The following is a 13372-nucleotide window of genomic DNA, read 5'->3' on the forward strand; positions in this document are numbered from 1 at the left end:
TTAAGTTTCTCTCTTTTACCAAATTAGGACAGACTCAATTGCCAAGTTAACTCATCATAAAACGCACTTCATTCAAACTAGACAGAAACAAAATATAGCACCAAAAACATCTTATCTTTCCACTGTTGTAACAATCACCAGCTCTGTTCTGGATCAAATAAATCCTTAGTCACCGCGTTAGATGTGAAAATATTCTGGCTCTACACCCTGCTGATGCCTGATCTTTCCCTCCCTCTTCTCTCGCTTCACACCTCTCTTGTCTCCGCCTGTCGTGTCTCCATCATCCCTGGAGTCCTGGTTGGAGACTGCTGCGCCCGGTTCCGTGCCCCGTGGTGTTAACACCAACAATCCCTCGGTGCTCCGAGCTCCCAAACTGGGCAGACTCTAGTCAGCTAATAGCTGCACGGCTAACTGATCTGACTAGCTGACGACAGCTAGTAGCTACAGCCAAAGATAGCTACAGCAAAGAGTACAGTGAGCGGCATTTCGCAGTTACTCTAGTGATATGCTGCCCACTTTTCACCAGTTCTTACACATTGTACCATTAAAGTAAAAATATGGCACCCTGCTGGTGATCAGAGTATTGACTTGCTTCTTATTTCATGATTTACCCTCCATTCCAGTTCAATCAGTATCAACAATATTATCTTATGCTTATGGTTTAGAGTACTGTGAAAATACACAGCATTCTTCTTAAATACTGCTTGTACTGTATGATCTGAAGCCACCTTGGCACAAACGTTAAGAGCTTAGACCATCCAGTCTTTACTGCCTCGCCTCCTTTCGGTCATTTTCATTTTCTTCAATCTCTCTTATGTCGATTCTTCAGTTAGCATCAACAGGTTGCGTTAACCTTTCTTCGATTAGTTCCATCTCTCAAACCTGTGTCTTTTTAATTAATGATCTTTTATCTGAAATTTTCCTTCACTGTACATGTCCACATTTCATTCAGAGTCTATCTTGCTTCTGTCTTCAGAGTGGTTCGTGTCTGTCATCATGCTGTTAAACCTCTCTGCTTGTAGACCTCCTGGAGGGCCTGACAGGTTTCCGTATCAGTAGCCCTGTAACATAGTGGCTTCGCCATATCAATCAGCAGAGGTCTGGAGAAGTTTAAAGTCACTAGTTGGATAGAAGAGAGTGGCTGTCGGCTTCATTCAAACTAGTTTGAATGATAACCTACAGTTAGCTAGATATGAGGCAAATCAACCCATAAAACACAAACAACTGGTGAGCTTTTACAACAAATACCTTTGCAGGAAAAACACCACCCAAACACTTCAGATTTTATATGATGAGATGACGGACTGAGTCACTGAGCAGCAAACACACGCTACGTGTGGTTTTGTATTTTTCTAGCATTACATAATCAGAGTTGGGGGTTTTTTTTGTTTGTTTTATCTCTCTGTTATGACATAGTGGTACTTCATCTCAGCCAATGATTGAAAATTAAACTAACTTAAATGGAGGTATGGCTAAGCAACATGAGGCTAAGCCAACAGCCCCAGCTGCCAAATTCAGCTCCACAACTATACTTCAAACAAAGTATTTTCCTCATTTAATGGCCACGATGTATCAATATCATCTGATTAGTTGTGTTTTTCACATGTCCTCAAGACTGCACATGGGTTTCCTCTCAAATTCATTCCTGCTGTGATTCCATCCGGCATAGTTGCCATTAATCAAAGAATCTTTGCATTTGCTCGCAGCTCCATTTTTGACAGCAGCCTTAGCAAACACAAAATTAGATTTTATTTGGAATATACTGTACTCACAATCTTATCCACTTAGGACCCAAACACCTGATTCCTTTGCTTTTCATTCATCTAAAACTAAAACAACAAACAAAGAAAAAAAAAGGCAAAGTTGCTCTTCACACACACACTCACCAAATTCCCCCATTGACCACATTTACCTCTCTGAGACCCTCAGTTCTCTGCTTTCTTTGGATAACAAACTTTCCCACCTATCCCCCTACTCCCTGTCAGTTTTCATGGCAGCCGTCACACCATCTCCTGCTCTCCTGCTCTGTTTACAGACGGTAGAGATGAGAGAGATGGGGCAGGATGGTTACTCGGATACTGAGCACTTTCCACCAATGGAAGGCCATGGCAGGGCCGCTTCCATGCCCCGCCTCCCAGGCGACAACCAAGTGAGCAGCATTCTCACCTTTCCACTCTCTTTCTATTTCCCTCATTCTCTCTGTTCCTCATCTCCTTTTGTTTGAAAGGATCATATTCTCAAAGGTCTGACTTGCTACTTAAAGATGTATTGCTGTTGTTACTCAAATCAATGTTGGAGAAATGTTATGAAGACCATATTGAAAAAAGTGTACTATCACTGGTATGGTACAGGGCAATGGTAAAATTTTTTTGTAGGTACATTTTTTATCCAAAGAGCGACCAGTAAACATGATATCCAATCATGACAATATTTCTGGCTAAAACATGGAAATGTTTTGCCGAAATGCTGACCTCCAAGCTTGAATTCAAAAGAACCACAGCAAGGCAAAGTCAGACCTTCTGCTCGGTTTCTCTTCTTCCCCTGTTGTCTTCTGCTCCCTCTCTCATCGTGCCACCTGCATGGAGGTTTTTAATTGTGGTTGTCCCCATTTCCATCTAACACACTCATCCATTTTATATTGTTTCATATCCCGGTGAGTGCTCTGGTTGTCATATGCACACAACATATTTATATATTAATGTGCACACACGTACACACACACACAGATTACACACACACTCTGCCCTCCATGGTTTCCACAGAGATTTTCTATTTATGTTCTGCTGTTGTTTTTGTACTAAACCTTCTCTTCCTTCCTATCAAAGGTTTTGCCTGTGCTGAAATCATTTTGGGGGCTTGTTGTTTTTTCAACCAGGACTGGAACCAGCATGAAATTGTGTGTTACAAATGTATATGTGTGCAAGTGCGTGTACGCGCGTGTGTGTGCGCACATTGTGTGTATGTGTGTGCTCTGCAGTTTTTCTGTGTTCTCACTGTCTTCTGTCCACTGTGCCCTGAAACTCACACTGTTTCTGTCACTTTGTTGTCTGATTGTAATTGTGTGTGTGTGCGCGCGCGTGTTTGAGAGAGAGACTATGCATATCCATTTGTACGTGTATTTTGCTGATTGTCGTCACTGCTGTTGTGACCGTGGTGCCGTTGATTGAGCATTTTCATGGTGACCTTGTCTATACTGTAAAACCCTGTTTTGGCGCCAACCACCCCCAGTGTCTGTGGTAAGTGTTTCTATTCCACCTTCACTGCTGCTTCGATGTCTAATCAGACTCTCTTTCTCTGTCCCTCCTTCTCTTTCTGTCTCTCTCTTCCCTCTCTCCACTGTGGCACCTCATCTCTTTTTGGGTTGATCCTCCACCTAACACTTTTTGGTTTTTACGTGTACTCCTCTGTACTCCTTTGCTCTTTCATTGTGTATCAATCCATCCCTCTCTCCCTTACTTCTGTCCCACTCCCTTTCCTTTTCCTCCCTTTCCTGGTTCTGTGTGTGACCACACCTTTGCTGTGTTTTGTGGTTCTGTGTGTGTTTGTGTGTGTGTGTGTGTGCGTCTTCTCTGTGCTCATACAGCAGCGGAGGAGAGGGAAACAACGTGGCAGTACCCTCAGTGTATGTACCCTGTCTTCCCTGTCTTGTCTCTCTCTCTCTCGTTCTTTTTTCTCTCCTTATTTTCCCCTCATCTGTCATATCTCCATGTTGTAGGGTTATTTGGTTATTTATTTATTTATTTATTTATTTTTGGCATGACGAAATCTGATGCCAGCCCAGCTTCCAAACTGATCCCAGCATCCTTGTCTACTTCTCTAGGTTTGGAATTGGGCTGAACTCTGCACGTCCCCTGTCATTCTCAACCGTCATGCCACACTGTCTTGTGGCCTCTGTCTCTATCTCTCTGTGTCTCTTTCTCCCAGCTGCTGCTGCTGCAAGTGCTTTGTTGCTCTCTGTCCTCATGCCTGTGTGCTCGTCCATAGTGATGTTGTCAATGTTTCCTTGTCTGTGTCCAAGTCTCCATTCACACCTGCCCACCTGCATGCAAGAAATTTGTTGAAATGCGTTTAAGTGGGTGTGTGTCTATCTATGTGAGTGAGAGTTTTGCGAGTGTGTGTGAGTAATAATGAGAGACAGAAAGAGGAATGACTTGGGTATATGTGCGTGTGAACGGATATGTTGTTAGGATTCTCAGTGCTACTCCTCTGAGGCCAGATAATCTGCCAATCTGTCATTTGTCAGTTGATTTGTCTAATACACAATACCTGTAAAACTGGCCTACTCCCCTGCCACAAGGATCTAGCACTGAAGTAGCCTGATATGGTTTACATGTCCAGGTCAGCTACTTGTGGCACCATAGGCTCTGTCCTGCTGTCCCACCTCAGAGGCCTCAGCACTACAGAACAAAGTTCTGATGTGGGTAGAGGACTCAGGACAACCCCTATGTACCTGCATGGCTGGAGGAAAGCACGCTGAAACAGAGCAGAAATAGAGGGGTTTTGTGTGGCCTGGAATGTGCCATGTTCACAGGTTTATGGGTGGTGAGGATGGAGGATGGTTGCAAGTCATACTGACCCTTCTATCCCCTTTTACAAAGCAAGTTACAGACGCATGGAAGGCATGGCCGTTTGCCATCATCTCTTTTATTTTATTTCTTTTTACTTTTTTTCTTATATACTTTTTTATTTCTCTGTATCAGGGGTCGGGGGTTATTTTAGGTTTAGCTCTGAGCCAGTTGTGGCTAATGCTGTTCATTGAGGGGCTAGCACAGGTGCAGTGGAGATATGTGCCTACGGTGTGGATTGGAAACATAAGAGATTTATACAACCCTGATTCCAGAAAAGTTTGGACACTGTGTAAAAGAGAGTGTGATCATTTGATAATCCTTTTCAAATGCTGTATTTAAGCAGTACAAAGACAATGTATTACAGTAATTGGTTTACCTCATCAACTTTATTGATTTATATAAATGTATGCTTATTCTAAATTTCATGGCAGCAACATGTTTCAAACAAGTTGGGACAGGAGCAACAAAAGACTGGGAAAGTTGCAGAATGTTCCAAAAACACCTTTTTGGAACATTCAGCAGGTTTATTGGTAGCAGGTGATAGTTTCATGATTGGTGGGTGATAAGTGGCTCACAAGCAAGGATGGAGCGAGGTTCGCCACTTTGTGAACACATGCTTGTATAAAGAATATTACTGCATAGGCTCAGGAACACTTTGTGAAACCGCTGTCAGTAAACACAGGTCATTTGAAAATGATGGCTGTTTTTCACACAGTGTCCCAACTTTTTTTGGAATTGGGGTTGTAACACTGTTTGGTTGGTATTTCAGTCCACTCTTTGGCCAACAGTAGCCAAACTTGGACCTAAGCGAAGTTGGATTATCAAATGTGGATAATGAAAAGAGGAGTTTTAAAAAATGGAAAAAGAAATGTTGATCTAACCCTTGGTTGCCAAAACCAGGCAGCTGTGTCTGCTTAGCATCACAACTGTCACTCTTAGTAAGAATATAATCCTGCCATAAATGTTTTTAGGTTATATAATACGGTTGATTTAAATGTGCTTGAATTAAAGACATAAGATATAGTTTAATGTAAGAAGTGGTTTTACCAACCAACATTATTAGACTTCATTTTAGCACCAGAAGCTGTTCACAGTAACCTATTCAGCAGGCCGGTGCAGAGTGAGGGATGATTTTGAATATTAGAGGGGCGATTAACATAATTTGATTTCTGTTTATACAGGATTTATGTACTGATACATCAAGCATCTACAGTGTGCTAATGAAAATTGTGATGTTTTTTCTGTAGGGGTCAAATAATTATTTTGCCAGTCCATGCCCTATAAACTGCACACAGTATCTATATTTTTTAAGTAGCATGATTGGAACATTATTACTAATGTGGCAGTGTTTGACTTGGGATGGGATGTGGGAGGAAGGCAGGTGGGCTTTCATCATTCAAGTTCAAGAAAGCAGACCTCATTCACACACATGCATACATATACAGTACTCACATTCACAGTGTCTCTTGCCCCATAACTCACAAAAAACACCAAGTTAACAATCAAAGGAATCCACTGCATCTCTCCCTCTCTCCCTCCCTGCCTTGGTGGTCTCTCTCTTTCTCTCTCAGACCATCAATGACAGCAGTCCCATGAAACGCTCGGCCTCTTCGCTGGGCCACAGCAGGTCTGGGCGTGGCCACAGAGACAAAGGAGGGGCGGACGATTACAACATGGAGCGTGTAATACCTGAGGAGGGGAGAACTTCCAGACATGGGCACCGGCGAAAAGACCGGGGCCATCGGGCGTCTGAGAGGTCCCTCTGTCGCTACACGGAGGCTGACACAGGTCGGAAAGACCACATACACACAGACTTCCACATGTATAGAAGGCAATAACTTGATGGTTTTATTGGTGCTGTATTAACACAGTTGCACAGTGTAGAAGCTGCATTCAAACAGAGCATTATTGAACCCTCTGCAGGCCTGGGCACAGACCTGAGCACAACCACCCAGTCAGGCGACCTCACGTCCAAAGACAAGGATCGTGACAGAGATCGCGGCCGGTCCAAAGACCGTAAGCACCACCACCACCATCACCACCACCATGGATCTGTGGACAAGGAGCGCTATGTAGCAGAGCGAGGGGGCGAGTATGGACACAGGCACTCCCGTGACAGAGAGCATGACCGGGAGAGGGAGAGAGAACGGGACAGACGCTGGTCGCGATCGCCCAGTGAGGGTCGCGAGTGCATGACGCACAGACAGGTGGGCTCCTTGGTACTTGTGTGCATGTGGTGTCTAGTTTTGGAACTTTTTAGCACAAAATTCAGAGTTTTGCTGAAAAATGTAACACAAGAGCCTCTAGTTTGATGGTGGTTGACTGGCACAATCACCCAATAATGCTATCGCGGCCTTTTCTGGCGATAACAAAACACTGTAATGGTGTGGTAAGTGTGGCGTTTCTGATGTAGCTTTGTTATGAAAGTTCCTCTGGTGGTGTTCAGTGAGCTAACAGATCTCCTCTGAGTTATCCTGAGAACCGTGAAGAGTCCTAAGAGTCCTAAACTCACTAGAAAGTATGTTACTGTCTGATAAGATAATAAATAGAGGGACAAAGATACATCTTGAGTTATTGTGGGACTACTACATTTGATGCTGCCTGCAAATTAGAGGCCAAGATGTGTTGTTTCCCTTAACAACACAACGTTGTGTTCAAATTGGCAAAGATAGTATGATCCCTTTATGTACATTCCTATATATGTATGTATTTGACTACATGCACACAAATAGATTCATTATTGTGGGTATAATTTTGTGAGTACAAGTAAATGTTTGTTAAATGAAGTCACAGTTATCAAATCACTGTTCCAACTACCCAACAAATATGCATAAAAATGTATATTTGAGTACCTGACTGCTGCCCCTATCTGCCCTACCTAAGTGTTTTTACACTGCCAGTGTTCCCTCATGCACCCCCCCCCCCCCCACCCCCCACTACCTTTCCTTTTATGGCATCCTTTTCCAAACACATAACCTACAACATCCTAGCAATGTAGTAGAATAGCAAACAAAAAGTAGCTCTGTAGTACCTTTGCTGTCGATCTTCTGTGATGCACAAATTATGTTAGAATTTGAAAAGTCTTGTGAAGGAAGACAAATTAAGCAAGAATTGTTTTCTACTATTTGAATTTTTGTCTTTTGTAATTTGAAAAAATAACTTTTTAACTCAGCATGTTGCATACCTGCAGCTCACGCACAATAGTTTAAAACCAAACACATTTTATGTATGTTTAGTCTCCTTGTTTACCCTGTACCACATTTGTTGCTCCGGAAATCAACCCTTTACCCTTCTTTTCTCCTGTCGTCTTTTGTTTTCTCTCCTCTGCGTGACATGTTGCTTCTCTATGTATGGTGCTGTTTGGAATCTCATCTTTTTTATCCACATCCTCTGCTCTGTTACTTTTTGATGCCTTTCATTTCTGCCTTTCTCTCCTCCACTCCACATGCATTATGACTGGTGCTTTTACTCTTATTGTTGCTGTGGTTTTTGTTCTTGTTGTTTCTTGCTTTTCTATCTGGACTCTCCTGCCTTCTTTCTTTCCCTTTCTATTTGTTTTATACTCTATCTTTCCCATCCTCTACTTTATTCTACATGTTCTGTCGTTGAATTTGTGGTTCGTTCTTTTTATTTGCTTTATTTCACTTTTTGTGTAGGGCAGTAGTTCGGTCAGCGGAAGTCCTGTCCCCTCAACCTCGGGGACCAGTACGCCACGCCGAGGCCGTCGACAGTTGCCTCAGACCCCTGCAACACCCCGGCCCCATGTTACCTATTCCCCTGTAGTTCGTAAGGCCATGCCCACACAATCTGGGGGACCACAGGGCCGAGCCCCAGCCCCAGCCCCCCGCCGCTTTTCACCTGAGCCTCCCCAAGGCCAAGGCCCTCCCCCGGCTGGCCTCCCACTGGCCCATCATGGCACACCCCGCCAGGGTCATCATCCCCCACCTCGCTGGGGAGACACAGGTGGAGGAGGCGGCTCTATGGAAGGGGATGGATGCTTCTACAACCAGGAGTACCAGGACTATGAGCCCCACCATGAACCACCTGCCTATGAGCAAAACCCGATGCAGGGTGGCAACCCCCACCCCCATGCTCTGGCCAACCATCCACTGCCGCCTCCTCCACAACCACAGCCACATAACCCCCATCCAATTCCTCCACCCCAGCCTCACCCTGTAAACAACCCCCACCCTCATCCACCGCCCCACCCACAGCCCAGTCGCACCTCACCTAGGACTGCCCACCATGCGCCCCCTCCCACTACTGCCCTGACTGGGCCTGTACAGGGCCAGATGCAGCCTGCTGCCCAACGCCGCCTACCCAATGGCTACCGCTCTTCATCACCTTCCACACATCTCCATGGACCCCCGCATACTGGACCACACAAGGTCCCCCCTCCAGCTGGGCATCCTAGGGGTCCCCGCAAGGGCCTGCATGAACCCTACAGCGAGACGGAGGACGACGACTGGTGCTAGCCTCTGGGGATGGGGGAGGGGTGTAAGGAGGAAAAAAAAATTGATAGATGGACCGAAAGATGAAGATAGGAAGCTCTGAGCGAGAGCACTGACTGCCAAGGGAAACCATGATTCTTTCTTTCTCGTCTGTTCAATTTTTTCCTCTCCTCCACTGCTTGGCATGTCCCAGGGACGGTGGGCTAGATGAAGGGACAGGTGTCAGGAAGAAAGGATGAAACAAGAATGCTAAGGCAGGATCTGAGAAACAAGGGGTGTAAGTGGAGGTTACAAACCACCTCTATGCTCTGCTTGCATTGTTGTTGCATTCATCTCTTGATGCCAAATAAGACCAACCTCAAACTGCAGTTTTTAAGGATGCAAGCAGGTGGGGTGATGGACACTAGTCTTTGTGTGTCTTAAATTATGCCTCTGGCAATGAGCTACAGCCACTTACAAGATGTCAAGAGTTGCGACTCGACAAAAGACACTTTACAGTCAGAGACAAAAGAACGACTACTGTTTTGTTTTTTTTTTTGTTTTGGTTTGGGTTTTTTTGGGGGGCTTCTCAAAGCTAACTTCACTTAAGTTAGCTGCAAAAAGAATCAAATCCAACCCTCCCAGCCACCAGTTGAATATTGATGAGTTTTATCATCTGTGTTTTTAAATAAGAACAAAACTGACAATGAGCCCTCTACCTGTTTGAGGTGAGATGGCTAAGTGGGTGGGAGAGTTGGGGAGTGTTGCACGGGGTTGACAAGTCCCTCGGTCAAAATCTAGAGGACAGGATGGGTGTGTTGGGGATGTTTACCCCTGTCCCTGGAGAACACCCTCCTCCCAGAAACAATTTAACCAACCTCAACCTATGACCTATGAGAGAAGAAAAAAACAGAAACAAAAAAACAAACCAATAACTGTTTTCTGCAGTATTTCTTCTATTCCTGCTTCTTCTTCCTCCTTCTCTTCTACTTCTTCAAAACATTGAAGCTTGAATCTTCTGTTGCACCCCACACAGCTTCGTTTTTTAGACTTGCGGAGTTGTACACCCTGTGGAATCCTGCATGAATGATACAAAAAATAATAATAATAGCAACAATGAAAATCTACTGTATGCGGGGGGAAACTTTACTTGGTCATTTCTGTTGTGGTCTTTAGGGGTTCTCTCTTTTTAGTAAAAATGCCTTTCTGTGTCTCTTTCTCTCTCTCCTCTGTATGACATTCCTCTCTGTACCTTCATTTACACTAAAATCAAGTGACAGAAGGCTATAGAGCGATTGAATAGTTACTGCATCCATATCTAGAAGGAACAAAATGATTACTTTTTGCTTGCTTGTCTGTATGTTCTGTGCCAGACGCCTGCCACTGGGACAGCTGGAATTGCACATATTTTTTGTGGAAGTAACCTTTTGTAACTAAGGCGATAATCCTAAAGTGATACACTGGGAAGCAGGGTAAGGCGGGTGAAGGATGTGGTGTCCATATTAGGGAATGAATAAGTGCGACAAATCAGTAACATCTCAAAGTCTTCCAGGGTTTGGTGTTAAAACAGAGACATCAGAGAGAAAGAGACCAATAGAAAGCTGGAGAAAGGAGAGAAACTCTTCATCTTTGTTTCCTTTGTTATTGACCGTAATAATGGATAAACAGACAATATAATAACTTAAAATGATCATGATGATCGTGATGATGAGACAGATTCTCCACATTTGGTCTAGTATTCTGTTCTGAATGTTTATTTTATTTTGAGCTCAGTTTATCATTTTTCCAACCCTGGGGTGGAGCTCTAACCCACAGTTGCATTGTGCATTGTGGGAGAATGAGTCTGCAGGGGGGCAAACATGAGTCACAGAGATTACTCAAAGCAGTCAACAGATCTGCATTCCTTGTCACTCTTTTTCAACACCATACAGAATTTACACAGTGGCTGATTTGATTGATTAAAATCCAAACACAGAAGTCCCCTGCAGGTTTCTGCATTTAAATGGACGAGTCTTACTGCAGAAACTCAGCAGAGTTCCACCACCACTTGTGACCTTCTGGTGGCGCTGTATGACAAACAGTGTCCCTTTAGTTTTTGTACCTCCCCCTTCACTTCACTTCTGATTGAGAGTTGTTATTCAGTATCAGAGCACCAGTGTAGCTCATTCTCTCACTTGTAGACCGCCTCATATGTGTTCACCATGTGTAAACACAGGCGAATGAATGGCACGGTCGCACTGTTCAGATGGGTTGGAGAAAAGATGTCTGGGCCTTGTCATGGTCCTGGAAAACATCTGTGTTCTGTGTGTATCACTCCTGTGTATCTTTAATTTCTTTCTGTGTGTTTCTCTGTGTGCCTCAAACTAACAATTGCTAATGCACACCTCTGTCAGCCCCAACATTATTATTATTATTATTTATTTTGTTTGACCTACCTTTTACCTGGAGGCCTATCACATGTTGACCAGAGAATGCACAGAAAAAAAATAGAAAAGAAAAAAAACTGCCTATTAGTGTCTTTCCAACCTCAGTGGAATGTCACAGACAAGTATTTTTTCACATCACTACACTTAAAATCAGAAAGCACACTAGGTATGTAGCTCCTGGTTGTGGTGTGTGTGTAAGTGGGTTTTTCGCGTGTGTGTATGTAAATGGATGGGTGTGTTTCTGATAAATTTTAGTATTTTGTTTTTTGTGCTTGCTTTGCTTTTTATTCTCTGTCTCCAGAAATCGTTTTGAAATCTTAGGCTGTTTCAGTCAAATCATTGTAAACAATCTCCGACTCTGTGTGTTGGCGCGTGTGTGCATGGGCGTGTGCGTGTGTGTGAGTGATGTCAGTAACCCCCTGAATGAAACATGCAAAGTCCCAAACATTCACCATCCATGTTTGTGTCTATGCTGCAGTGAAATCCACTAACACGCTGATTAACCACACAAGTCTTCAAAAAGCAATGTAAAGCCGCTACTGAGAAAAAAAAAAGTTTTTTTTTTTAAGTACAAAAGATTTAAAAAAGGAAAAAATATCTAGTTCCAGAAATGCATGTGCTATGTGCATGCCACACCGTGGGTTAACAGTCATCTTCAGGACATAAAAGAAAAAGCAGATTAATGAATTCAGAGGAATAAAAAAAAAGATATATAAATAGATAGATGTTTTTAAAAAGCAACGTTTCCTTTTTTTCCTTCTATTTTTGAGAACAAAAAAGGTTAAAAATTACAAAAAAAAAATGTCTAAAGAATAAAAACACAACAGAGACTTTGGTGAGAGTCAGTCTCGTTTGTTTTCTTCTGTTACATGGGGTTGAGGCACAACACAACCATGTTCAGGACACCACAAAAAAAAGAACTGTTTTTAAAAAAAATGTATACAAAGAAAAGAAAGTACAGTTCAGAAGACGGTGTATTCTCCCTTCTACTTTTTGTGGGGGTCAGGGGGTGCAGGAGTTAGCCAAATCTGATGATGTACTCATTCTAACTGGCTGTGGAACCTTTGATCTCTCACTCACTCCCTCTTTTTTCTCTCTCTCTTTAACTCTGTCTCTCTCACACTCTTATCTGTCGCACTCTCAACCTGTCTCACCGCTATTTCTACCAGTGCATTTTGTAATTCCAAACAGAACTCTTCCTAAAGAATAAAATCCAGAGAGAATGCACACCGCTTTGCCTCATTTCTTGTCCACATTGTTGCTTTAGTCCTTTGAGGTGTGAGGATGTGTGTTGTGGCTGTGTATGGCTCATATTTTGGCTTAAAGGTTCCCTGTGTATTTTGCTTGTAAATGCACAACAGTTATGTTGGCACATAGGCACACAGGCGTGTCCTTCCTCATAAGACATTTGCAGAGCCAATTTTTTTTGTTACACTTTGAAACATGCATTGTTTGTGTACATGTTTACTGGCTGCAGTCTTCTTCTCTGTCTTTCCTGCCGTATTGCTGCTTTTCTTGCATTACTGCCACCTGTAGGTGAGTGGAATAGTGTGAGCCATTGGCAGGATTGTGTATCATGCAAGACAAACAAAACACAGATGGTGCTGCTGGAGTGCAGAAACTTTAAAGCTGCATCGACTTGATTTGTTTGGCCACTTGAGGGCAGTAGAACAAGCTGTAAACACAACATTAACATATTTTATCTTCTAAAGTTATTGTGTATGTGCTAACAAGCAGTTGACTACACACCCAGCAGACGCAGAGCAGCATTATCATTTACTTGGAGTCATGTTTCTATCCACCTGCCAAATGTTATACATTCACTCTCTTCTAACTCTGTTTCACCAGCTCTTAAGGAAGATATCCGATCCCATAGCTGCTGAATGTCCCACGATGTACACTAACTAGTCACTAACTTTTTCTAAAGTCTAAAAAAAATAAAATAGTT

At 43.2% G+C, this 13372-nt stretch overlaps 1 protein-coding gene across 1 annotated transcript in view; it reads left to right on the forward strand.

Annotated features, from left to right (window-relative positions):
• The window catches only part of cacna1aa (calcium channel, voltage-dependent, P/Q type, alpha 1A subunit, a), an 80107-nt gene extending 70743 nt beyond the window's left edge, over nt 1-9364 (forward strand). The window contains exons 47-50 of the mRNA XM_041957123.1: nt 2036-2149; nt 6140-6356; nt 6492-6775; nt 8225-9364. Coding sequence (XP_041813057.1) covers nt 2036-2149; nt 6140-6356; nt 6492-6775; nt 8225-9043 — 1434 coding nt within the window. The 3' untranslated portion in view covers nt 9044-9364. The remainder of the gene's footprint in view (nt 1-2035; nt 2150-6139; nt 6357-6491; nt 6776-8224) is intronic.
• The last annotated feature ends 4008 nt before the right edge of the window (nt 9365-13372 follow it).

Source organism: Chelmon rostratus, chromosome 17 (assembly GCF_017976325.1).
Source record: "Chelmon rostratus isolate fCheRos1 chromosome 17, fCheRos1.pri, whole genome shotgun sequence".
Taxonomy (NCBI): Eukaryota; Metazoa; Chordata; class Actinopteri; order Chaetodontiformes; family Chaetodontidae; genus Chelmon; species Chelmon rostratus.